Source organism: Amblyomma maculatum, chromosome 4 (assembly GCF_055883805.1).
Source record: "Amblyomma maculatum isolate TAMU_Amacu chromosome 4, ASM5588380v1, whole genome shotgun sequence".
Classification (NCBI taxonomy): Eukaryota; Metazoa; Arthropoda; class Arachnida; order Ixodida; family Ixodidae; genus Amblyomma; species Amblyomma maculatum.
The window spans coordinates 10,779,393-10,807,235 of record NC_139347.1 but is presented as its reverse complement, the minus strand read 5'-3'; the positions used below and the strand labels follow the sequence as shown (position 1 = coordinate 10,807,235).

Below are 27,843 nucleotides of genomic sequence, written 5' to 3'. Positions count from 1 at the left end.
TGGCTGCAGGCACAGACGGGCCACAGTGGACCAAGCATGGCGCCGGTGCGCGCTCTTGCTGGCATTTTTGAGCAAGTTTTGTAACTATTCTAGTTCACTGTTTTGTAACTATGTGTCTGTAAGGTAAAAATTGTGCTTGTGCTTTCTTTCCAAGCCTCGCTGCTCAACTCGGCAATTGAACAAGCATGTCCGCCTTCGGCTTCGGTGCACCTGCAAAAACAACTGGGTTCAACTTTGGAGCATTTGGCACTTCTACAACCACAACAGCACCGACGTTCGGAACCGCCACTACAGGTTAGCACATTTCATTTATTCCGTTTCATTGTTTGTTTTTTTTTATTTTTCAAACAATAGGGTTAAATGATATGCTTGTTGATCGTCATAAATATACGCACAACCAAGTCTGGAGGCGGCGTGAACAGCATCCGCGCGAACAGTCGCTTGTGCTCACGAGGGGGATTCAGAATTACCGATGTAACATACCGAGCGGGCAATTGCTCTTAACTTTCTGATCCAATTGTACTAGCGGCCAGGATGGAGACTTGCTAACGTTAATTTCTTCAAAAGCATTTCATCGGGCGAAGATATCACACAAAATTCTGCGACCAGACAGCGAACTGCTTGCAGTTCATATACTTCCCTCACTGGGGCCATTTTTTTTACCTTACATCAGCTACACTAGTGTACCGAAAAACCATTGGAGGTATAGGAAATTTTCTACACTGGTGTAGCTGGTGCATGTTAAAAAAAAAAAAAAAATGGCCCTACTATTGCAAATGTCTATTTCCTAGCAGGCGTCAGTGGAGCAGCTTTTTTAAGTTGAACGAGAACATCTTCGGCGGAATTCAACTTGGTTGGGTACTTGAAACAAAAGTTTGAGAAATACTTATCACCGTTATCACCAACCAAATGATTTCTTAGAACCCGACAGGGGGGGGGGGGGGGGGGATGTGTAAGGGACCGAGTTGGCCCCGAAAAGTCGGGGGGTTCTAATAAATAATTTGGTTGGTGATAAGGGTTTTTCAAACTTTAGCTTTTTTAAGGGATCGATTATGGGATTTTTAGGTGATAACAACAGAGTAATTTTTGCTGGCGATTTTAATTCTCACCATGTTATTGTTATTTGGGGTTACCATTCATATGTATGTGGGCAGCGGCTTTGGAACTGGATGTCTGTAAATAATGTCCAGTCAGGCATAACCTGCATGCGGGCAGCTTCTAGGGCAGTCATTGATATAACGCTGGCAGTGAATTGATTGAAGGTCTTTTCATGAGTTACAATGGATTGTGGTATATGCGTAGCATCATTCCTGTACAGTAAAAACTCTAAAATCTGCCACTGTAGATGCACAACGAAAACCATTAGATGGTTAAACCTTTACTTTTGGCAACATTGGTAAACTGAAAGGTAGCAAAGGAAAAAAAAAAAAATCAAACTTGTAGACTTGTGAAATATGGAATAGTGCACACATCAATTGTTTTGATATGTGCAGAAAATCTGGTTTCGGCATTGGCATTGATGGTGTTGTAAGCAAAAAATTGGCAGCATGGTTCTGGCAGGTGGTAGTTGACAAGTGACATGGCTGGGTGCTGTTTGGTAGGCTTCTCATGCGACGTCATGAGAGCTCATGACATGGCTGATTTGGCAAGAAGGTGATATGGGAATCAAACCTGGAACTCGTGGATCCTGACACAGATGCACTACCGCTAGGCCACACAGGCACATTTGCATAGCTTGTTTAAAGGGTACTTTCTATCTATGTCGAGGGATCTTTTACATAATGTCGTTTCTTGCGAATATATGCTGGTGAGTATGTGCAAGATAACGAAGATGCAAATCAAGGGATTATTGATTAAAGGAAGTTGCAAAGTGCATGTAGGTAAAGAAGAATCTGTAAGGAGAGCCATAGATGATGGCTTAAAGGCAAAGCTTAATATTTAACCCAAATTTTTTCCAGTGGTATAGTTCTGTGCCTGCTCATGCTCATTGTGCATGTCCATTATACTAAAAAAAAAAGATTAATTAGCAGTCTATATGCAATTACTGTAAGGGTGTAGTGGCACTGCCAGCCATACCTTCATCTCATGCGGAAAGCATAGCAGGAAGACATATTTCTCTTCTATTTGTGTCAAGGTGTTTTAAAGCCCCTGTGTTGTTTTGGGCTTTTTAACAGGTGCAGACGTCTCAAGCAACTTATAATGGCCCTAAATGTTTGGCTGTAAAATGCAGAGAAAAACTATAGCCTAACTTTATGGTGTGTTCGCTGGGCCTTTGTTGCTGATGGGCTGTGGTGAACACATCACAGCACATTCTCTCTAGCATAGCTTTGTAGCATAGATGAAAACTTTTCAATTTTAGCTTTCTTCAATGTGCATTCTTAACAGGGAAGGTGTTGGTCAACATGTTAGTCGCCTGATCCTGTGACTGTGCTCACAACGCCGACAATCATGTTAGTAAATGCACCTGTTGCAGGTTTTGGATTTGGCGCAACACCAGCGACAAGTGCCCCTGGAACAACGGGCTTTGGCACAATGTTTGGACAGCCCACAGGCACAGCTGCTCCTGGCACCAGTGCATTCAGCTTCGGGCAGCCAGCAGCAACGACGACGACCACAGGATTCACGTTTGGCCAGCCAACTACCACAACTGCTACGGGATTTGGTTTCGGCCAGCCAGCTGCCCCGGCTGCGCAGACTAGCTTCGGGTTTGGTCAGCCAACTACAACAGCCACGGGATTCTCATTTGGGCAGCCAGCCACTACAACTACAACCGGATTTTCATTTGGGCAGCCCACGGCAGCTGCCACAACGAGCACTGGCTTCGGTTTTGGCCAGCCCACAGGCACTAGTTTCGGGTTTGGTGCACAGACTTCTGCACCTACCTTCAACTTTGGTGGTGGTTTGGGGACGTCGACGACAGCACCGACATTCTCTTTCGGGGCCCCATCAAGCACAACAGCTGGCACTGGGTTTGGATTTGGAGGTGAGAGTGAGACTGCTCCTCGCTAAGTACAGTGTATTTGTGCAGGGCACTGTCCATTATTTACCGCCTATGAAGAGCTCCGTACCCATGTTCCATTGTTTTTGCATTGTTTGTGTAAGGCTTCAGGCTTTGCTCCTATTATAAGTACAGGTATGAATATCTCCTTCATGAATGGACTTCATGAAGGAGGCCCTAAAGTAAGATCTTTGCTTAAAGAGTGGCTTTCCTTTTTTTTTTTTTTTCCAATGGTGCTGAATTCAAATTGAAATATGTCGGTGCCGGTAGTGTTATCACTTCAGGTCAGTAAACAGAACTAGTCGGGCAACACCTTGAAAGTGAAAGCAAACTCATTGTCCATTTTAAATATTTCAGGTGTCTTCTAAAAAGCTGAATTTAAATAGGATCTGAGAGGGTCACAGCTGTTGGAGAGTGTTGTGTAAGTGCTATGTTTTGTTGAAGAAAAGGGAACATCAGCTCCAAGGGAGCACAAAAATGATCTCAGAACAAGAACATGTTTGTATTCATAGCTAAATCGGAACTACACTAGCGCGATGCGGTTGGGCGGGGGAGTGGGTGGGCGGAGAGGGGGCACACCTCGTTGAGATGTGGCCCATGCCCTGGCAAAGCCTCAGGCAATGTCTGCTGTAAAACGGGGTCTGCCGGCTCCGGAGCTAGCTGCCCACATAGCTTTCCTCCAACAGGGGAAGCCTAAAACATGTCTGCAGCTTCCCTATGGACCTCCAGCACCCCGAGCAGGCAGCAGGCACCACTTGCTAAACATGGTGTTCATATGCAGTGACAGGAACTGTTGGGAAGTAATTAAGAACTACATTCGTGTTATAGATCTTTTAAAACTCGTTTTCTCCAGTGGTTTTATGGCTATCAGAAACTAACTCTTGAAATAGAAAGAAATACTAACGATGTAAATATGTGAATGCAAACTGAACAAAGCACAAAGAAAAAGAAGGCACGGGCTTGCGCCTTCTCAGAACTGGTTTATTGAAAAGAAGCGCGTTTGCGTAAAAGCAGCGTCATAACAACCAAACAGAAAAAACGCAAAGATAATCGGTTGTACTACACACTAGTCATTATCGAAGTCAGGTTACCCAGTTAATGTCATCGTCCAGTCTTGCACAAAACCAACTAAATGGACAAAAGGCCCATCTTCTAGAACTAAGGATAGCACCAAGAAATTCACTGTCATTCCGTATATTCACCGTCTATCACATGTACTCAAGCACATGGCAAAAAGATATGATGTTAATGTAGCTCTTCCAGCACTCATAAAATTAGGTAGATTATGCCTGCTTATGCAAAAAAAAGATAGAAAAAGTTAATCGTGACACCCATTCCTGCAAGATGAAATAGAATGAAATTTGTACAGTGTCAGTCTGGTGCAGTCTACAAGGTTCCCTTCTTGTTTGGACTAGTATATATAGGCCAGACCAGCTGTTGCATTAATGTGCGTCTTAAAGAGCATAAGAATGATAGTTTGGAGTAGCTCAACACGGCCGGAAATGCAATAACTGCCGACCATTGTTGTCTTGTTTCGTCACCCGTGCCTACTCACCAGAGAGATGGCATATGGTAACTGTGTAAGCACACCATCTAGATCACTAACAAAAAAGAGATAGGGTATCTTCGGAGGTTATAATGTTGGTTTTGTAGGATGGGAGTTTATTAGAGGTACTGGGACACGATCTCGAAGCCCGTTAGGAACAGTCCACGTACGAGTAGGTTAAGAGCACACACCGATAGCGATGTCACTGGCGACAGCGCTTGGAAGCTTCTTCATCATCTTCGAACGTACATCTTCCTCTTTACAGTTTGACTAGTGTGTAGTACAACTGATTTTTTTCCTTTGCGTTTTTTCTTTGTTTGGTTGTTGTGTCGCTGCTTGAAACACGCTTGTTCCCAATAAACCTGTTGTGAGGTGGCGTGCGTCCTGCGTCTTCTTTTCTTTTTGCCTCGTTCACTTTGTGCCTGCGTATTTACACTGTGAACAGCGTCCAACTAACCCGACTCTCCATCCTATTGAAAGAAGTACTCTTTTGATGTGACCAAGAGCAAGCAAATATGCTTTCTGGTTCATTATAAGTATGTAACGGTGTTACAGCTCGCCAAGCTAAGCTTTCAATGCTGCGATACTGCTGCTGTAAGAGTAGTGGCATGGTTCTGAATGGATTTGAGGATTGTTATAGGTTAGTATGATGAGGAAGACAGCATTAGCATATTCTAGCTCTGGTCTTTGGTGCAAGTGCCAGATTGCAACACGAATGGTTCAATGACCCAGTGGTGAAACTACTGCGGCCATTGCGCCAAACTGCGCCAAATCAGAAATACTGCTACATGCTGCTACAAAATTGATTTTTTTTTTCCTGCTTCTGCGCCACGTTCGTGCCAAAAGTCGCTGAATAACTCTGCTGATAGCAAAACCTGACTGTCACGAAACCAAAACTGACATCTGCTGGCAACGTTGTGCTAGGAGGAAGAATATTTTTGCAGTTCCTGGGCGGACAATCGCAGCGACACAAAATTGACGTTTGTCTACGTCACTTCTGCATCTCCTGCCAGTGTTTCTTTTGTTTCTTTGAAGTCCAATGCGCGGGAAGGAAAGGAGGGGCTGGCAGGCTGGCCGTCGAAGGGTCGAAGCACGTTCGAATGCGTGACGACTTCGAGCTGCCTTGGGTGCTCGCCTAATTTGCGTACACGCGTGCATGCGCGCATGTGTGTGTGTAGACGGCGCGGTTTCAAACGAGTCACAGTTCGGAACTGCCCTCAGCAAAGCACAGCTGGAGCAGTATGAACGCTTGCTTCCCCCCCCCCCCCCCCTTTTTTTTTCATACCGGCGAGGTATGGGCTGCAATGGCCTGAGTAGCAGCGGAGGGAGCTCTAAGAATTTGACTCTTTCTGTGTGCGCGCACTGGACTCTGATGACTTCTTTTGTACCTCAAGTTCAACCCCTTATGTGGAGCATCTTGTATAATTTCACAGCTTAATTCCAAACGTCAACATTTATGCATCCTTTAAAAGATTATCTCAGTCTTGACAGTTATTTCTTTTCTACCACTACGAAACTGCATGTTTGTGGGCACGCGCGCGTGTGCAAATAACTCATGTGCAGGTACTCAATATATTTGCAGCCCTGCATATGGTCATTAAGTACCCTTGGACGTTTTCATTACATTGAGGAAAGCATACGCACAATCCCTGTAGTGCGCTGCAAAGAAACAGATCACGACTGAGTTCCTGCATCGCTTTGATTAACCAGCCACCCCGCCAAACCACTGGAAGAAGGGAAAGAACTGGAAGAAGGCAGGGAATCGGTGCTCACTCTACATCCCCGCGTATCGCACTTTTTGACAGCAGCACCAACAGTGCCTCTCTCGAGGAAAGAAGAAAAAAAATCTTTACCCAGGACCTGCAAAAATATTCTTCCCCCTTTCCCTCCTATCAACACGGGCCTTGAAGAAAAAAGGCGCATCGAGGTTACCCTGATGTACAGGACAAGGACACCCAGAAAAGAGGTCAGAATCAGGAAAAGGTACAGGAAGAGATCAGGCTGGCCTGGAATATGAGAACCAATGCTGAGCTGCTTTTCGCAAAAGGCGTCAGGTCTAAAAATTTTGCTGACGTTGAGAGTGGATAAGCCCTTCAGAAGAATGGACAGGAGAGGCTCGCAGCGACATTGTCCAAGCTGGAGTCATCAAGGCAAGAGAAGAAATAGTGCCTTAAAGTTGCATTTTTAAGAAGCGGCAGTTCTGAATTTCTACAGGGAGTTTTTATATTAAGACAGCTAGCTGCCTTCTTTCCAAGGCTACAGTGTTTATAGGGTTGTTGCATATATCATTATGCCTTTCCTCTGAAAAAAAAACTGCTTTGCTTTCAGCAAAACCTCGTGTTTGCTTAACTTGGGCTTTCTAAGGAAAGAACAGCACTTTAGACTGCATTTGAGCTTGAAGTTGTTTTTGTATGGCTAGTGGTCGTTATAAACATCTGAGGAATTGGGTTCCAGAAATAAAGCAAGCCTTCTTTATTTTTTTTTTCTGCTGCAAAAGCTGAAATATTTGCTACAAAATGCCATTTTTTTCTGCTACAAAATTTGAAATTTCTGCTACAAACTGCAATTTCTTCTGCTACAAAAGCTGCTACAAGAAGCCAGTTGCCAGTTCCACCTCTGATGACCAGTTAGCGAAGTTGATAATGCTGTTAACATGACAAGTTCAAGAGCTATGGACACCTAACTATTTACAGGAGTCGGAAAGGACAAAAGGACTAATGAAATATGTACAAGCCTCATAGTTACTACACGAGTGGAGTTATAGCTGAGAAATCTTGATCATGATCACACCGATGACCATGCTAGCACTTTCTGATCCTCTTGCAGGCTGGAAGCATATGCGTGATTAGTTATTGGGCAATATATGATGCAGTCGTCAGTAAGGAGTCAAATTTCGGACGAGATGTAATAAGGTAGGCTGTAAATATACATTAAGAAGGAGTGAGGATGAGGACTAAGGACAGTTGTTTCGGTATTCCAGAAATAACAGGGCGGCATTGGAGAGGAATGCAAGTTTGTGTAAATAAATTGCTGTCGATTGTACCCCCACCCCTTCCAGGATTTGGTGCAAGTACAACCACCACCCAGAGCAATCCATTTGGAGGCAGCTCCATCTTTTCAACTGGTTTTGGGAGCAGCACAGCTCCTTCATTTGGCGCTGCTGCCCTAGGAACTGCCCCAGGAGCACCTTCTGCCAGCAGTATCACCAATCTGGTGACAGCAGTGTCTCTGCCAACTGTGTTCAACGATGAGCGGGACACCATCCTGGCCAAGTGGAACCAGCTGCAGGCTTTCTGGGGCACTGGCAAGGGCTACTATTCACCCGGCGGAGGAGAACATGTGGTGTTCACCCCTGAGAATCAGTTTTGTCGCTTCAAGGTGAGTAGCACCACCTTTGATGTGGAGGGAGGATATCATGTGACAGCATTAATGGGTCACGTCTGCGAATCTTTGCTCACTTACATGCTGTTCTCCACTCGTCTAACCACTAATCCCTTATTCTGTGTCTTTATGTTCACACACATACCAATTGGCGTGCAGTCTTAAGCTGCTGCCTCATTTTACGAAAGACCACTGGACATACATATGACATCCCACTTTGACCAAGGTTCATAAACGTCTCATGACCTACGAGAAGCATACCTGACTCCGGAACCAAGCGTCCCGAAGGGTTTGATTTTCATTTCACCTTCCCAAATCAAAAGAGGTGCCCGTGTTGACAGCTGCTGCCAAATCGAGCAAGTTATGTAGTCACGTGATGTTGCACAATCCAAAGACTAGTCGTCAGTGCCTGGTCATGTCACCTGCCATCTGCCACCTGCCAAAAAGCATGTCCGCGATTTTTTGCTCAGATTGCCAGTGCTGGATTTTCTGGAGATATATATCTTTTTAAATACTAATAGTATTTGGGCCCCGTTGGGGGGGCGCAGTGGTTACGGCGCTCGACTACTGTTCCCAAGGACGCGGGATCGAATCCCGGCCTCAGCGGCCGCTTTTCGGTGGAGGCGAAAAGCGAGGTGCCCATGTGCTGTGCGATGTCAGTGCACGTTAAAGAACCCCAGGTGGTCGAAATTTCCGGAGTCCTCCACTACGGCGTCTCTCATAGCCTGAGTCGTTTTGGGACATTAAACCCCACAAACCAAACCAAACCAAACTAATAGTATTTGGAGGGGTAAGGAGTGAATTAAAGAGTATGCTTAAGAGTAGCAGAGGTTTTTTGTGTTTGTGCATGTGTGACAAAAAGAGAGAGAGAGGTCTTTGTTATATTACGAGAACCTGCCGATCTGGCAGGGAGCGCTTTTTTAACAGCTATTAATAAACGTGCTGCGGTTGGCCTGTTCATTTGGACGCATGCACTGAGCAGCTGACATTGTTGTGTCATTCCTTAGACGGACTGGCAACGAGGATGGGATCCAGTGGCAAATTGGTTTAGTGTGCGGCGTGGCAAGCACGCGCCATTAACAGGTGAAGATGACCACCGTCAAGCTGGAACCGTTCGACACGGACACAAGTGAGTGGGCAGAGTAGCAGGAGCGCGCTCAGCTGTACTTCGCTGCCAACGACGTCACCTAAGAAAAGCAGAAAGCGATATTCCTGACAATGCTCATGGCAATCTTCGCAGTTTTGAGTTCTCATTTCAAGGTGAAGGTGTTCGAAGTCGTTGCAAGTTTCAAGTTTTATTGAGGTGGAGGAAGGAAAGTGAGTCTGTTAGTGACTACTTTGCAGCACTTAACAGGCTTGTAGATGACTGCAATTTCGGACAGGCATCGTGTGACCACATGATGAGGGATCAGATTGTCTGCGGTATTAATGATACAGGAATGCAAACACGCCTCCTGGAAGCCGCGAATTTAACCTTGCAATCCGCCAAGCAGTTGGTGACTGCCATTGAAGCCGTGAGGAAGGATGCAAACGTATTGTGCACGCAAGCAGCGTCGACAGGCTAGATAGGAACAGCCAATTTCGTGTAACGACCGCAGAGAACAGTTGCGGTTGAGCGGTGAGGTTGCGTGCAGTGCCGGGGCAAACACTCGGTGACGCTTTGCCGGCACAGCACTAGTCTTCGCTTCAAGTGTGGGCAGCAAGGACACCTTGCAAGGGTCTGCAGCGACCCAACGGTAGACCAGAGAAATCAGATGAGACCGTATTCAGTGAACAAAATGGGAAAGGTTCCCGAGCCACAGATGGACGACACAGATGCTCCTTACGACATGTGGACAATACAAACGGCGGGATCCGAGTCCATGCAGGTCCAAGTCTTCATGAATGGTGTACCGCTGGTGATGTAATTGGACACCGGAGCTAGCGTCTTCATCATAGGTGATGAGAGTACAACATCATGTTTCCTGGAGCACAGTTAGTGCATTCTGACGTCTAATTGAAAAGTTCGGGCAGCTGTTGGCAGTCTTGAGGGAAATTATGGCCGCTGCAAAGTTAGGAGCGCGCGAGGCAACACTGCCACTGTTCTTTGTGAAAGGACCATGTCCGTCTTTGGGAGAGACTGCATGGAAGCGTTCGCTATTTCCATAACGAAACCGAAGGTGCTTAATGCAGTCCGCTTCGTGACAAGCCTCGTCAAGAAATTTGTAGACATTTTTTTAGGGTCGCTTGGTACGTTAAAAGGCATCCAGGCCAAGGTTTCACTACAGGAAGGGGCAAAACCAAAGTTTAAATCAAGGTAAGTGCCATTTGCGCTCGGAGACAAAGTAATAGAAGAACAGTAACGCATGCAAGGCATTGTACGCCGTGTCAGGACATCGATGTGGGTCGCACTTGTTATGCCTGTGGTCAAACAAGATGCAGAGTATGCATTTGTGGTGATTTTAAGGTCACCATTAACCCAGTAACGGTCAGCAAAAGCTATTCGATTCTCAGAATTGAAGAACTGTTTGCGAAACTGACCGGTGGTGTCAAGTTCACCAAGCTTGACCTAAAGGATGCGTATCAACAAGTACAGTTGGAACCAGAGTCCCAGGAATTGGTCACAATCAATACACTGAAAGGCCTTTTCCAATTCACCAGGCTTCCGTTCAGCATAGTGTCAGCGCCCGCTTTGTTTCAGCGCAAAATGGACAACTTGCGGGGTGATTTGCCGCATGCTGCTGTTTACTCTGACAACATTTTGATGATGGGCCAGACCGATGAAGATCACTGGAATAATGTGTGCAGTGTCTTTGGATGCCTCCAGGAATCGGGGCTCTGCCTCAAACTGGCCATGTGCGAGTTCATGAAGGAAACAGTTGAGTACTTGGGCCACATCGTTACAAGCCAAGACGTGCAGCCGAGCCCTAAGAACATTGAAGCAGTCTTTTTGGCTCTGAAACCACGAGACTGCAAAATGCGCCAAAGCTACATCGGCCTCATTAATTTCTACAGGGAATTCATTCCCCAGCTTTCAACAGTGCTTCACCCACTCAGTCACCTGCTGAGTCCAGGAACATTGTAGTCTTGGGAGCCAGGTCAGGAAGATGCATTCTGCCGAAGTAAGGCATTAATGGCATCAACATTGGCACGTTTCGACCCGCGGAAGGCTACAGTGTTGGTCACGGATGCGTTGCCGTGTGGCCTTGGCGCAGTTCTCGCACAGAGGGAAGCAGACGGACTGGAGCGACCGATAGCTTTTGTGTCATGAAGCCTGGCTTCGGCAGAATGGAACTACAGTCAGCTGGACAAAGAGGCGCTTGTTGTATTCAGAGTTGCACGCTTCAAGCAGTACCTTTGGGGTCGCAGATTTGAAGTTGTGACTGATCATGAGCTGCTGTTGGGTCTCTTGGCAGCAGACAAAACTATACCAGAGTCGTGTTCTACTTCTCTGGGCATTGTTCTTATCGGGATACAACTATGTCTTGAGGTATAAGTTGGACAGACTCCTCACGCGGATGGCCTCAGTCGGCTGCCCCTGCCAGTCGTGGCATCAGCATCAGTCTTGTTGGCGGCCACTGACAAAGACCCATGTTTGGTACAGTTGCGAGAAGCTTTGTGGATGTGTAGAAGGCTCCTTTGGGAGAGCCTTGGAAAGCATTTGAAGCACGGTTCCCGGATTTCAGCGTCCAGAGTGACTGCATCTTCTGCACGAAAGTCATCCCGGGACTGGATAGAGACATTACGGCAGCGGTCCCAGGCATGCCATGTTTGTGAGGAGAACCAGCGGATGCCTAGGCCATCACCTGTTAGGCCTTTCCCCGAGAGGCCATGGTCTTGTTTGCATGCAGATTGCGTCGGTCCAGTGCAGAATGTGTATTTGTTCATCATGGTGGACGCATTTTCGAAATGGATAGAGGTCTATCTGGTGACAACTTCATCTGCAGCAGTTACAATCCAGAGCCTGAGACAAATCTTTGCAGGTCAGAGCTTGCCAGACGTCATCGTGTCGGACAACGGCCCGGCATTTGTGTGTGAGGAGTTGAAGGCATTTTTACAGAAGAACATCATCCAACAGGTACTGGTGCCACCATACCACCCAGCGTCCAACGACGCAGCAGAGCGGGCAGTGCAGACCATCAAGCAGAAACTGAAGGAGGCAGGATCAGGAGATATTTGTACACAGCTGGCTGGAATCCTACTCACATACAGAACAACACCGCACGAGGTAACTGGCTGCTGTCCTGCTGAACTGTTACTGGGCTGGAAGCTGAAAACAGCCCTTGACTTGCTTCGGCCGGACCTCGGAAAAGCAGTCATGATGAAGCAGCTACACGAAAATATTAGCAGGAACCAGACGTCAGTCAGGGTGACTAACCTGGAGCCAGGAGAACAGGCATTCATGCGAAATTTTCGACCTGGGCTGAGTTGCGTGCCAGCAGCGGTGGAGTATGACGAAGGGTTTGTAGCAGTGCTGCTGACGAGGCACCACGATTACATACTGTAGGCTCTCATTTCTGCTCCCAGAAATGCACAAATTCCTAACAAACTTGCAGCATAAAGAAGGCCATCTTTGTTTTACTTTGTATACATGGGAGTGTAGGTGGGAGAGTGGGTTATCTTTGTTATTCATATAGGCTTAGGAAATAGTAGAAGATAGCCCTGACAGAATACAGGGCTTCTCTGTTGACCAAGTGTACAGCCTGAGAACGTGTTGCTATTTCTTGTAACTGTTTCTATTTGCAGTATTTGAAGTTATTTTGCAGCATTGGCTTTGACACCTGTTGCTGTTCTAACACATTGTTGAACCGGTATCAAGCAAGAGGATAGGAGAGGTGGGCCTGGAATCAGATAGGAGAGGTCTGCCTGGAATCAGATAGGAGAGGTCTGCCTGGAATTGGCTAGGGGAGGTCGGCCTGGAATCGAATAGGAGAGGTCGGCCTGGAATCAGATAAACTGAAGAAACAAATATTAGTGTGAGAGCACTCATATGCTCACCACCACCAACAAAGAATCTTGTCTTATCTTTATTGTGCTGTCACTCTGATCAGCTAAGCTGTTTCCTGAGGTCACAACCATGTTCCTTGTACGGCTAATTTAAACTAAACTCGGTATAGCAGCTCCAATGCGCAAGTTGCAAGTCTCCCTGGTGGACCTTTTCTGTTTGCCAGCCAACAGAGAGAGTGATGGAGCCTATCACTAAACTGTGACTAACCATGACATGACCTCTTGTAGTGCCTTCATACGGAAAAAAAGAAGTACTGGGGTTCAGTAGCCGAGCATCTTAACCACTGAGCCACCGCGGCAGGTGTTTTCACTCGTTCTAACCCGGTTTAGGCAGGGTAAACGCACCATTTAATGCAGCGGCTCCCAGATGGCGCCAATTGTGCAGCTGAAACCGAAGCTTCCCATGCTTTCAGGCTACATTGGTTTAACAGAGATGGCTCCTGCTAATATTTGAACGTACAGAGCAATGTGAATTATGCGTTGCAGGCGGTTGGGTACAGCCGCATGCCTGAAGCCAAGGTGGAGGACGGCCTGGTAGCACTGCTGTTCCAAAAGAAACTGGAAGAAGTGCAGCCCATGCAGTCGCAGCTGGTCGAAGTGCTGGGTCGCGTGCTGGGCAGCAAGCCCAACCTGGCTGTCTGTGTCGAAGGCCTCAAAAGCCTGGCATCCGACAGGTGAGTCGGCCAGGCAGACTGCAGCTGTAGAAAAGGAGTTTTCCTGATGAATACTGCGACTGTCCATTGCTTTCTTGTAGGAGGAGGACAAGTCCCAGTGCCCTTAATGAATTTCATCCATGTCGGAGCAGAATTTTAACAACTTCTGGAGCCTACAGCTGCAGAATCTCCTCACTTATATGCAGGAAGGTTACCTTCAGCATATTGCAAGGTTTCGTCAATTCGAGTCTGCCTAACCATTTCCGACATTTCATTTGAGTGGATTTTTTCTAAAAATACTGGAAAAAATATGGGGCACTTCAGCTCCGCTTAAAGAGTTTGACGCAGTAGTGAACTGTAGTCCTACATACTCATACAGGTGTTCATCAGAGAGAATTACTGTGACGCAAAGGATTTCCAGAAATTTTTTTTAGACCCTTACGATAATTTTATCTTTTGGTTGATTTGAAAATCATAACGTTCTTTGCTGGTCCCTTGAAGGCCAAATTAAATTCAGCTGCAATATGACAGCTTCACTCGATTTCACACATGTGCATCCTGTAGAAATGAACCGGTATACTGAATCTCGATTAAAATTTATACTGGGTCTTTCAGTAGGGTGTGCAGTTCTAAAATAAACGAGATGAACATATTCGAAAATTTCAATATTTGCGCACTCCTAGTAAAAAGATATAACCCTTTCGGACACACATTATGTTCTGCTGTCGAGAAAAAGCTAAAATTTGCACTTGCTTATCTGGAGCCTACTGTGTGACAAAAATGTGTCAATGGTGCAGTTATAGCTCACGCATGATGCACGTTTCTACTCTCACGAAATTGCATCCTTGTTCTCCCTCCCCAAAAAATGATACATTATGCCAAATTAGTTTTTATCTTTATTATTTCAAACTAATTCTGCAACGAAAACCCTGCTACAATGTCCTTTAATAAAACGTTCTGCTGTGTGAAAGAAGAAAAGAACTTGCAGCACCAGACAGCACTTCCTGGATGCACTGTAGAAGATTGCTATGCCCATATTTATTTCTTGTTTTTGCCATCCTTTCTTCTACATGCAAAATGGTCTTATGGTACTGTTCAGCAGGGATTTCAAATGTAGCCAGCATTGCTGACATGGTAAAAACAGCTCAGCATATTTGGAAAAAAAAGTTTAAAGGTCATATGTACAACCATACATGTTGTGACATAAAGGATTGAAAGAACTACAATAATCTTTTTCTTTTTGTGTGTGTAAGGATGGGGCCATGTTTGTCCTCTCTTTTTTTTTTTTTTTTTTCAACGGAACAATTCAAAGAGTCGCTGCTCTGTGACTGATTTCACTCTTTGCGACACCCATAGTCATATTATTTTGTAGGCAGACTGAGCAATATCCTTTTTGCTGATGGTTCTGCACTCAGTTAAGCTGTGGCTAGCATGTATTGGTCCAGTAGCATGTTTTGGGTGCCGTTACTGCACTTGGCAGGAAGTACGCGTTTCCAAGATGTGTGTATGCGATATGCAAGTATGCAGCTAAACTGGTAGGAATGATGGAGAATAATGGCAGCATTGTCAGCCTAACTACTATATCCAGTGCAGGACAAAGTTTTCTCCCATAATGCTCCAATTAACCCTATTCTGTGCCAGCTGTGTCCCCCTTCTTCCCTTAAACTGTCTTTTCTGATCGGCCCATCTGACTTCCTTATGCCTCCTTAAACGCTTGCCATTTCTTGCAATCCACTTCCTTCCTTTGAGACGGTGATCCTCAAAACTCGTGTCAAGGAATTCCAACCGCCTTCAATATATGCTATGAAACCCCTTTCCCAGTGGGTCACTGTTGTTTTTGAGTGGGCCCTTTGTGCCTTTTTTTTTATTTACCTTTATAAGCACATTCGTGTTTACTTGCTTTTGGCAATCACTGCAAATAAAATGTCTCCACCACTTTTCAACAAATCCTTGCTCTCCTGAGCTTCACCAGCTGCTTTTTTTGCCCTTTGCTTAGCATGCGAAACTTTCTCCGCATCCTCTTTCGGTACAGTATGTCCAGTTTGTTAACACCTCTGGCTTCATCATTAGCCTCCGACTGTGTTCAGATGTTTAGCAATGCTCATTGCCGAAAGTTGCCCTCAGACTCGCAGCCGTTTTCATGCATGGTATTTACATGTGGCTACCATTTACACTAGTGAATTGAGCCCTATGAGAAGGAGGCAGATTGGGGTGCTGACATTGGTGCTAGTCCTGGGTCAAGCATGGTCCAAAATTTAGAGTTACAGCAGTGTAATTTTTTACAAGACTGTTTGCAATGCCTGCAGCTTTCATTCTACAAAAGAAAAAAAGAAGTCAAGTGCATGCATATCCAGGTTTGCCAATATTCTAGTTAAGGAAAGTAAAGCAAACAAGCCCAAAGCTTTAGGTTTGGATCTGCAGAGGCCTAGGAGCAGAAAATCATGAAAGCATTGACTTGGGTGTGCCATGTGTAGGCTCAGTGTTGTTTCGACATTAGTAATTTCCCAGAGCCAGTGTAGCTAGCGTGTTCCTGCTTCTGGCATCGCAGAGATAGATAAAAATGAAAAATAACTCCAAAAGAAGCACTCTTTAGGCTGGTTAACCTATAAAATTTGTGTTCATTGTCAGTTTCGGGACCACAGGGAAGTCCACAAATTCACTGGGATGTTGAATAAAGCACTAGAAACAATTTGTGGAGAACTGCAACGTGGTGATTTCTTTCAAACGGGAGTTGCACTTTTTTGACCATGCCTTGGTGCTATGCAGGCACCAACCAGAGTGTTATTTTCAGTGCAGGGATGTTTTTGTCCTGGAATATATGTCTTCAAATTATCTTTGTGCTGTGCAGGTGTGAGCTGTTGGTGTATGTGATGGAGCGCTCTCCAACGGGGCAGGTACAACGGGCTCCGTGCAATGCCCTGGCGTCTTATCTAGAGCAGGCAAACGTTAAGGCAGAGTTGGCGAAGCACGGTGTGCAAGCAACCATGTCCAAGGCAGCCTCCAGGGAGTGGCTCAAGCACTACCTTGAGAACCCACCCTGCGGTAAGGAACCCCTGTAAAATGGGCAAATTTAATGTGGCTTTTACTGAGGGACATCATCCGCCATTCATGCAGTGTTGCTTTTCAAATTTTAGTCACGCCCAGTGCTTGCCGCCGGATTGCTCCACTTGGCCCAAATATGCACTTACAGTCTTCATGCTGGAACTTCCAAGAATTATACTAGTAGAAGCCAAATTTTTGCTTTGTGTGTGTGTGTGTGTGTGTGTGTGTGTGTGTGTGTGTGTGTGTGTGTGTGTGTGTGTGTGTGTGTGTGTGTGTGCGCGCGCGCCCGCGCGTGTGTGCGTGCGCATGCGTGCGTGCATGTGTGTATGTGTGTGTGTGTTATAATGTGCACCACATTAGGAAACATGAACAGGCATGGGGATTGCACCAAGTGGTAAATTAGTATTATATAATTGATTTTTTCTCTCCTGTACTGTTTTAGTTTTGGTTTAAATAGTCTGGTAATGGTTGGGACGTAACAGATGATTTAAGGTTGTGTGAGGCATACAAAAAAATGTCATATGGTCACTTTTTTTTTTTTTTTCGTTTTATTGAGATCAGCTTGACAAATGTGGCCAAGTGGTGTAGTCACAAAAGCAGCAAATATATCAGTTTTTGCATGACTCATGACAAAGGGTGTGTGAATATTCGATAATTTCGTAGACGGCAGTACCGCGCTAAACCAATGCATTAGTTTTAGATAATATGCACGCCAGGTTGGTAGCTTCCCTTTCAAAAATGCCTTATTAATCATATGGATGGATGACACTGAGTAGGCTTACTTCATATTTTGTGGAGTTATTGATACACAAAATCATGCGCTCGAGGAGGTGCCGCTTGTACAGGACCTTAAAATTTTTTATGATGCCTAAATTAGATGTTGTGTTTGCAGGCAAAAATGCAAGGCATATCGCACTCAAGGCTGGCACATTCATGTGAGCACTGTGGTGGTCCACAAGAGACAACACCTTGTGGTTTGAAGAAGCAGACTTGTGGTCCAATTTGGTTATCCAGCTCTTGAGATTTCGGCCATCATCCATGCTTTCTTGTTCAACTCATAGTCTACAGGCAGCGTCTTTGCACCTTTAATACACCTCAGCTTGGTGGCTTTCCCGATCACAAGTAGCCGTGCCAGTCATGTTTGCTGAGTTCAGCACCAATATCCTCTCCTTGCAGTGTTTACCAGCGTAGTTCTTGTAGTCTACTTATTCTCACTAACTGCTCAGTTCTCCTGTAATGCCTTGTAGGCCTTTGGAATGGGGCTTGGAAGAGAGACTTTTTCTAATGTTTTTCTGTATCCCGTGTCACGCCCAGGTGCAACGCACCATCGCCTTGTCTTAATTTTTCTTTATTTTGCTGCCAATTGCATCTCATTTTTGCATGAGAAAACGCTGCGACGCACTCTAAAACAGGCAACAAAATGAACTGGACTGAATGACAACTACTACGGCGCAGGCGAGGTCGACATGGCTGTGCTTATACAGTGCTGTTAGTAGCAGCACCACAGTGCCTTTGGCGGCACAGTGTGCAAGGGGTCACACCCGGTCAAAGGAAAGCGTCACAGTATTCACGCCTTTTCATTCTAGCGACCCTATCTCTGGGTTTAATGTGCCGGTGGACTGGCTTGTATAGACTAGGCATGGTAATTTCTGTGCCTTACTGTTGGCAATCGAGGGAAAAATGCACACTTTCTTTATTTCAATTTGGTTGCGGTCTAAGCTCCCTGTATGAGAACCCCAGGTCACAGAGCTCACCCTGTGATGGTGGTGGTTCAATTTATCTTGTACTGCGCACAGCCCTGGGTAATGATAACCTTGGTTGCCTTCACCCTCTGGCTTCGTATTCCATGCAGAACAAACAGAAAGTGAAAATGCTTTGCTCTTGTGCAGGCATAGATAAGCTGCTGTGGGACCAAGCTAAGCTGGACAATCCGGACCCTGAGCGACTCATCCCAGTTCCGATGATCGGCTTCACAGAACTTCGGAGTCGTTTCAAGCTGCAGGAACACGAGCTCAGTCAGCACCGAGGCCGGCTGGACGTAAGTAGTGTTGTGCCTTGCGTAGTGCACTGTAAGTGGGAACCACACCCCAGAGTGGTCACATTTGACATGACAGCGTTAAATGCCCTGTTCTGGAAACTCTGGCATTGGCATTTTGTTTTCTCTGTCGGCGTTGTGAATGAAAAATCATGAGCATGCCTCTGACAGGTAGTTGTTAGCAGATGCTATGAATGTTCACTGACAGGTCTGCGAGGTGTGTGATATCGCAAGAGCACATCATACGCTCAGGTTGTTAGGGCTGCCGACTTGAGTCATGTATGCACATTCGAGCGGCTTGAATTTATAAAGCATGGCCTTATGTCTTTCTCTGGTAGTCGTTCGCGTAACATTGTCGCTTACTATTACATGAGAGGTAATACGTGTACGTGGGAGATAATAAAGCCAAAATATTAAGGAATTTAGTATGCGAGTAGCAAAGTGCATATACATTAATAATGATCTGAAGGGGGAGCTGCAGATGGGAGCCATTAACACTGTCATGAGTACCCTTATGAGCAGAGTTTCAGTGTCCCCTAAATTGTGGGGCATCCTTGTGTAGATGTTCCTGTGATTTGGGGCAGGATAATAATCGATGCTAGTGCCCAAATTTAGATTGGTGTTTTCCTGCTGATGGCATTTAAACATCATATTGTAAGACACTATACTTACTTGTGCTGGATAATGAAAAATATTCTTGGAAATCCTTTTCACGGAATTTAATATATTCACTTCAGATATTATTTACACTTGAGTGCGAGAGAAGGGTCTCCTTCAGATATCTACACTTGATCCTGGATACATCTAATTGTTGCTTATAGTGAACTAAACCTGAATGTCCCCTTGATGAAAACCTATGTAGAACCATGCAAAAGTACTGTGGGGCTAACTGCTTTTATCGAACTACCGTTATTAAAAACATTTAATACAATCGAACCCATATATATCAAACTCAAAGGGGATTGCAAAATAGTTCGATATACAGAAATTGCCTTCAGACGCCACTTGCGATCGTGAAAAATGATACTGTATTTGTCGCGTTAACAACCCCCTTGCATAATGAACCCACCTCCCACTTTTCCCCTGAGAACTAAAAAAAAATGCATTCGGAGGCGCGTCCCTCCGTTTCTACCGTCGCATCCACAGCTCATTTATTGGCAGTGCGCCAAAATGTTACGCAGCGATAACGTCAAGACGTGTTTATCTTTTGACTATACTTTTCATAGGTCCTGCGGTGGCAGGGAGCGAACTTTGCAGAGTGCCCGTGATGGCTTGATGTACAAGCCTGGCTCGATTGCACAAGCCTGGCTTGATTTATTACACCGCGCTTGGGGCGGGTGTAGTCCACTGCCACAAAATCATTGGAAGCGTGATAGCTGCAAATGCTGTTTGAAGCGAGCAATGCTGAAAGTGGGTGTCATGATCACAGCTGACCACATGCTTTCTTTGATTCATAGATGTAAGAATGGACGACTCTCGGGGACGACTCTCCAAGCACTTCAAGAACACACGCGGAACTAAAACACCTTTTATTTGTTTTCTGCGTAGTAACTTGAGCATTCGATTGTAAAGTCTAAAGTAACCAATCAGCAAAGCAGCACCCAAGCGAGAAGGAAACGTCATATCCGTTACCAAACTTCGCCGTCGTGTGTCCTCACATCGATGCCAAAACACTGATTATTGAAGCGGATTTATAATATTTGGCGCTGCGATTTCGCCGCTATGATAGGGCTTTTGGTCATTGGGAAGGTGCAAAGAACCTAGAGGCCGGCTGGAATTAGGAGGAGGAAGATGAGGAGGAAAGGCAGGGAGGTTAACCGGTAAAGGAACTGGTTTGCTACCCTGCACTGGGGGAGAGGGTTAGATGGGTATAAAAGTTGTGGGTGAGAGAGGGATGGGTGATGACAGTACAGTTGCATCACAGACATGTCTGGAATTAGTGGTCTGGCAAACGTCATGGCGCCCCTTTAACACTGCAGTTGGACAGTAAGTGCTTAAGTCAATTGATGGCTTGCCAGGTTTAAGGACTGGTATAACAGGCAGCCTTCCAATTCTGTATTACAAGGCTTCCTGCTTCACAAGAGGCAGCTGAGCCCTAGCTTTACCTCATAGATGAGACAGCAAAGTGTAGGTAATATGGTCAGGTCCCGGGCAGGATCACTGGACTTAAAGGCGGGCTCGACGATTGTTAGCTTTATGAATCGTACCTTGACATGCCTTTCCATGCGAGCTAAGGGGGCTAGTCCTCCCATGTCCGAATTACCAAGCGTTCGACGCCATGAACTTATACGGCATAGATCAGTACCATTCTCCTAATTTCAATTATTTGGATTTCTATAAAGTTAAGGTTAAACTAACAAGATTTAACTGTATTAAGACGATAGCCTTTAATGACTCATGCTCACGGCCACGGTCGTGTCCGTCTGTCTGTCCGTAACAGTTTCGTTACGTGGGAGGCGGTAGGTAGCTGGCAGCTGAAATGCCCGAGCACTAACTAGACATAGGACTTCCTGACATCACGTTTGTCAGGAGCTGCCAGCTCTGGTCTCTCCTTTCATATGGGGGAGGTGATATCAGAATCAGCCTGCCAAGACCCTTGCATTCACATTGTCCCTAGGCCATGCAGGCACATTCGTACGGCTCGGTTAAAGCGGGGCTTTATATTGTTACATATATGCCCTGCGTCGCTGGATGTTGAAGAAGAGGACGATCAACAGTAGTGACGCGAATGGAAGACGAAGCTGGAGCAACGGTAGCTGTTACTACGAGAAGGCTGGCGCCTACCCGAACATTCACTTAAGTTATCAGCCGTTGCGTTCTCGAGCTAACCTTCTTGCTACATGTCATCTTGGTGGAGGTGGCGCGGGGCGGAGCGCTCGCGCCAGGCCCGCTGGCCATTAATGCATATTTCATCGTCATGTCAGCACGTCGTTATGTTTCTGTTGTGTCGCCGTGTTCCATCGCTTGTCATGCCACCACGTAACATTTGGTGGAGGTGTGGTTCATCCCCATCCGTGCCTGGCACCATTGAAGCCAACCATACGCCGGGTCCATATGCCGACAGCCCGTGGAGATCGCCGCCCAGCTTTACCCCAGCCCTTTGTGCTCAGACCCGACCAGCCGCTCTCCCCAGCCCCTTCCCCAGCCCTAACCACAACACATGACGACCAGGAAGAGCCCAAAGCCGACCCGACCGACCCCACGACGAAGCGGCCTCATGACCACTCGAGCGAAGACAGCACCCCTGCCCAAGCCGTTCGGCGTGTCCATGAGCCTTGGCCTTCGGCAAATGGTGAAGATTAAACTTGATGCTCCGGTTCAAGCATTCCTCCCATCTTAGCATTCATTGTGGTGTCCAGCGTTTCATGTCCCAATCCTGTGTCTGTGTTCATCGTCACGTCATGCATTAGGTTTCTAGCAATCGATCGGGACGATCGCTCGGTAGCCCCGGGTAATGCTATGAAGATGACGAAGCGGGCAGTGGCGCGAGTTGGAGCGCTCGCGCCAGGCCCGCTGGCCATTAATGCATATTTCATCGTCATGTCATCACGTTGTTATGTTTCTGTTGTGTCGCCGTGTTCCATCGCTTGTCATGCCACCACATAACAATATGTTGGCTGGTAGCTTGAACTGTTGCGTCACCGATCCAGGTGTCCGTTCGGCACCTTTTATTTGGAGCTTCCTCGAACGCCGCACCGCAGAGCATACAGAATTAGACGCAGTACATCAGACATCAGCGGGCTTAAAATTGGTTTACAGGAGAAAAAAAGGCGCAGTATCTGTCAAAATTTTTCGTGGACACCTTAACCATGCTGTAAGGAAAAGGAAGGAGTGTGGGAATGAAAACAGAGGGAAGATGTGCTGACGGCTAGTAGAGGGCTTTGGAAAACCACGCGATAGAGGCTTTCGCTTCATCACAGTTTATTGATCCAAAGTCCCCCCTAGAATTTTTATGCACATGTGTCATGCTTAATTTCTTTGTAATACAATACTGCTCAGATGCGTGGATGTCTTCTTACCTCTCTTTTTGCATCCTTTTGCACACAGGCGATTGCTGAGGACATTTCAAAGCTCAAGCTCCGGCACACAGATACTGTGGGGAAGATTGAAGAACGTAAAAGGAAGCAGCAGAACCTGTACTCGAGAATACTAAAGGTAAGCAGGTGGAAGTTATAGAGCTGGGAGAGTTGCTGAATAGCTGGCCTTTTGTTCGGGCAGATTTCTGTCTAGACTGTAATTTCTTTTCATGTCAGAAGTGTGTGTGAACAGTGGCCTGAAAAGTCTCAACCAAGGACTCCTCACCAGCGATTGATTTCATGCTGGCTGGTACTTGCAGTGCTAAAGATGCGGTGCATTGGGAAAAATTTGTCTGTTTTTCACACTTGTAATCACTCCTTCATTGTCATTTGTTATGCAATGTGGGTTTTCCTTGCTATAAAAAGCATCGAGTGGAACTCTTCCTATTGGCAAGATTTGAGCTGAGAGAAAGATGAACTTTAGACCTCCACAGTGTCGTAGGAGCACAGTTGCGGCTGCTCCACCTGTCATGTTCACTCCACCACAGGTCATGGTCCACCAGGAGGTCTCGCGAAAGATGGGCTTTGCCATACAGCCGGAAGAGGAGGAGTTGCGGACGATGCTAGAGTCGAACCTGGCTGAACTCAGCGCACCAACGCAGTTCAGGGTTAGCATTTAAAAATCTCTGTGGGACTGTTCAGCCATGTTCGCTGATGCACTTCAGCGTGTGTGTGCATGCATGCATTTAAGATGCATATAACTGTACTGGGTGTGCTTCATTCTGAAGCTGAATTTTCTTGTTGTTGACACGCACCAACTGTCTTAGATGGCATTTATTGTTCCCTGTGAAGAGAATTTTTTTTTTTTGCCCTGTATCGGCGGATGATGCTAGAGTCTAACCTGGCTGAACTCAGCGCACCAACACAGTTCAGGGTTAGCATTTAAAAATCTTGGTGGGACTGTTCAGCCATGTTCGCTGATGCACTTCAGCGTGTGTGTGCATGCATGCATTTAAGATGCATATAACTGTGCTGGGTGTGCTTCATTCTGAAGCTGTATTTTCTCGTTGTTGGCACCACCAACCGTCTTAGATGGCATTTATTGTTTCCTGCGAAGAGAATTATTATTATTATTATTATCTTTTGTTTTTTGCCCTGTATTGAAAGGTATGTGCAGCCCTTAAGATGGACAGTTTGATAATTTTCAGCACAAAATACTAGCAGTTAGGTTTCTGCCTGGGGTGCGCATTCCCATACTGATTCTCGGTAGTTGTTAAACCAGAACAATAATCAGTGTAAGCCTAAAGAGGCCTTTAAATTAAAAAGCATGCCTAAAGAACAGTCTCAGTCCTTCCTCTTAGGCACTGGGTTACTGGAACTTCCTGACAGCTATCCAACAAACCTGCTTCTGTTCAATGCATTCCCTTGTCATGTAGCACATTTATTAAATTAAGAAATGTGAAAGAAATCAGCTTGCGAATTTCCTGCTAGCCTAATTTATCGCAGCCTAGGTGGTATCTTTAACCTAATAGTTATAGCGAGCAATGCTGTAATGATGGCTACTTGGTTTTTCATTTTCAGGTAGGTGCGTTATACTTTGGCTCAAGCACGAATTGCAAAAAACAAGAAACCAAGACAAGATATAATTCATCTTTGTGTTAAAGTATAGTGCACCTACTTGTAGAAGTTATAGTAGGGGTGGGGAAGATACTCCCAGCGGCCACAAATTACAAATGCTAGCGCCAAATTCCCCATTATAGCGGAAGGGGGCGCGTAAAATATGGACTTGACGGGGGAGGCCGTATAACGGAGTGGTCTAAAAAAAACGGCGCGCTGAAGGGGGTGTCTGTAGGCTGCTTCAAGCAGCGCTGGTCGCGCGCTCGCGTGCGCCTGCACCCGGGAGAACGCTGTGCCCGTGGATTTTCTACCGCATCATCGTTCCTGCCGCGGCGTGACCAGTTCGCGGCAGGAACAGTGTGATGGAAAGAAAAACCACAGGTATAGCGCTCTCGAGGGCGCAGGCCCTTGCGAGCAAGCATACCCGACCACGGCAAGAAATAGCACAGAGAACACCAGATATTGTTTCCCTTTTTTATTAACTTCACGTGAAACAGAAAATGAAAAGATGCGACGGGGTATCCTTCACACACACACACACACACTTTACATAGCCAACAGCTTATAGTAGTGTTCTGTGTTCTGCGCTAACATTGTAATCTTGCATGCTTGCTTTATCATTACAAAAGAACCCAGTTTGCCGACACTGCTTCTCTCAGCATGTGTACTGTTGATATAAAATTAAATAAATGATGTACATATTCATTCTGCGCATTCCTTACCATGAAAGCGATGTAGAAACCTAGAGCAAATACATGCGTTCTAGCATACCTAGTGGTTGGTATTTGATGCAAGTAATCACGTGTTACTGTGCTATACATAACCAAAATACATGATTAAAAATTTACACTACCCTTCCTGGAAGAACCGTTGTCCTCGAAACGCACTTACGCCTCTCCATAGCACATGAAGGTAACAAGTTAACAACACGGACCACAGCGGATGTCGCCGACGGTAATGGCCAGCACAATCAGCAGAAGAAATGGGTCCATGGAACTGGAGCTACACGCAGATAAATCTCTCGTCTCACGAAGGGGCGGAGAGCCAGCAGGAATGAGATGCACAGAGTAAAAAAACCGCGACTTTGGCCGATAAGCCAACACGCAGAGAATTCACAGCGTAGGCTAGGCAGACGACTGACGCAGACGACGGTTACAATTCAAACCAGGCAGAGTCCTAACGGTTGCAGAGGTTCACGTGAGGACGAAGCAAGCCACGCAGCGGAGTCGGCGTTGTCGTCAGTGCGAGGGGAAAATTTAGGCGCGAGAGAGAAGTCCTCCTCCCAGCTATTTCTTTCCTCCTTTCGCCCCCGCTTGGGAGAATTAGACGGGACGGAAGTGCCGCTGACTTTCCGCGCCCTGGTTTAGCGTGTTAGCCATAGTGTCTTATGCACTGCGAAACTAGACAACTTACATATAAAAGAACTGCTTTCATTCTCTCCCACAAAGTAGCTACAAAAATATCATTTCCTGACATGCCACTGAACACAGTCCTATTTCCATTCTCACATTTGTCACTTTTTATTATCAGCAGAAAAGTCCTCACACCCTGTATTTACACTCGTCTCCTTACACCCTCCAGCCAGCGACCAAGGACAAGAATTGCAGAAATGGGATAGAATTGTCGTGTTATACCAGCCTTGTTCTGCGGCAGTGCAGTGGTAGCGATTGTTTGTGGTGTGTGCAAGTGTGTCTTGGGAGGCAGGGTTTCGGGCTTTAGCTGAGGACAGTAAAGAGTGACACTGGCTCTTCCTTAATCTCCTGTTTATCCAGTCTGTTTAGACTTTTCCTGACATTCTGTTAGCGCTGTGCGCCTTGCACTCATAGGTCTCATAGGGGCCACTCCAGCATAGTGTGGCTTTAGGAGCAAGCAAAGATCTTCATTTTGCAGGGTCGCCTCAATGAGATGATGTCGCAAATCAAGTTGCAGAACAACCAGATGACGTGCAGTGACACAACCATCCACTGCAGCCTTGATCCCAGCCTTCAGGTGCAACTCAAAGAGGTGAGCAAGCCATCTGCTAGCATAGAACAAGGCAATAAACACAATGCTCATGTATTGTAACGGAGATGTTCTGCTGTGCGCTCCAGATAGTTCCCTACATGGTTGTCTAATGATGGGCATTGCATCACTGCATTAGATTTGCATGCAAATGTACCCAGGCTTTGGAGAAAAACTTTCATGTTTTGTTAGGATAAGATGTTTTCATTAAGTGTGTGCAAATATTCGATTGAGTGCAAATCGAATATATGTAGTATATTTGGATGACCAAATATTCAGTGTGTTTTGTGACAGGTCGGCGCTGGTGCTGGAGAGACGAGGTACAGTAAAATATGGTCAATTCGACTCCTATTAACCCAGATAATTTGAACAAGGAGTGCGGCGTCTGCTGACGCCCATGTAAATCTGTAGCACTGAGTATTCATTCATTCAAACGGGTTGTCACATCGAGGCACGACACGCGAAGCCAGTGTTTGTCCAAATCTGTCTCCCTGAACATAATTGCTTGGAACAGTAGTATACCTCAGGGGTGAGCTGTGTAGCAGGTGCAGTGACGATCAAAAATCCCCCATAGCTGAAATATATATAGCCCTCAATAGAGGCAAAAAGCAAGATGCCCATGTGCTGTGCGATATCAGTGCACATTTAAGAACTCCAGGTGATCGAAATTTCCTGAGCCCTTTACTACGGTGTCTCTCATAGCCTGAGTCTCTTTTGGATGTTAGACCCAATAAACCAACCAGTGTGATCCAGGATACAACTTACTGCTTGTCTTCTTGTGAATAGCTCTGATGCTGCACTAGGTACTCGCTGCTGCTAGTGCAACGTGGCTTTTGGCTGTTCCGCACTTTCACTCGTGAAGGCATATTTAAATTTTCTTTATCCAGCAGGAACGCGCAATAATATTAATCTTTTTCTTGTTCAGTGGTGGCCAGTTGCAGAGTGCTTTCGCAGTGTATTTGCTAGTGACACTGAGCAAGTAGTACAGATGTGCAGGAAGAATGCTACTGATTGCGGAAACAACTGTAAGAGGGCCATTAGGAAAAGGCCTAATTGTGTTTGTGCATGGCAGTCAGACATAATTTCTTGCGCTTTATATTAGGCAAAAGTATTCGCTGCCATAGCCTTGCCACACTAGACTCAAGTGACACATGTCGAGGAATCCCTTTTGCTTGGGACACAATAAGCATGGCAGACTACTGTAGGCTGTAAATTAGAGTGCAACAATTTCATAACCTTCTTGTGCATTTAGGTTCACCGTAGAGAGTGCACCTTTGAAGGCACACCAAGGCAGTGCTATGCTTAGTAGAGTGATGAGTTGGTGTATGTACCAGAAAAGGTCCTTCAGCTCACTGTGAGTCTTTTTCAGCACCTGGCAAACCAGCAAAAAGGTATTAACAAGTTGATCATGGTCCTCAAGAGTGACATGGAAGAACTGAAAAAATTGGAAGCAAGTGTGCTAGAGGCGAATAGCCAAAGGAGATAGCACAGTATGCAGTGCTGTAAGTTTTTGCCTCCACCACCATCGTAAGATTTGTAAATTATAAAAATAAACCTATAATTTTGTA

The 27,843-nt window shown here is 45.9% G+C and overlaps 1 protein-coding gene across 1 annotated transcript; it reads left to right on the top strand.

Annotated features, from left to right (window-relative positions):
* Positions 1–27,843, top strand: LOC146190293 (nuclear pore complex protein Nup54-like). Its single transcript, XM_084600740.1, has 10 exons — positions 1–294; positions 2,474–2,983; positions 7,603–7,922; positions 13,398–13,585; positions 16,413–16,606; positions 18,496–18,644; positions 22,689–22,796; positions 23,206–23,325; positions 26,165–26,278; positions 27,645–27,843. The coding sequence occupies exons 1-10, from the start codon at positions 186–188 to the stop codon at positions 27,759–27,761; spliced, it is 1,929 nt and encodes a 642-aa protein (XP_084456866.1). The 5' UTR covers positions 1–185; the 3' UTR covers positions 27,762–27,843.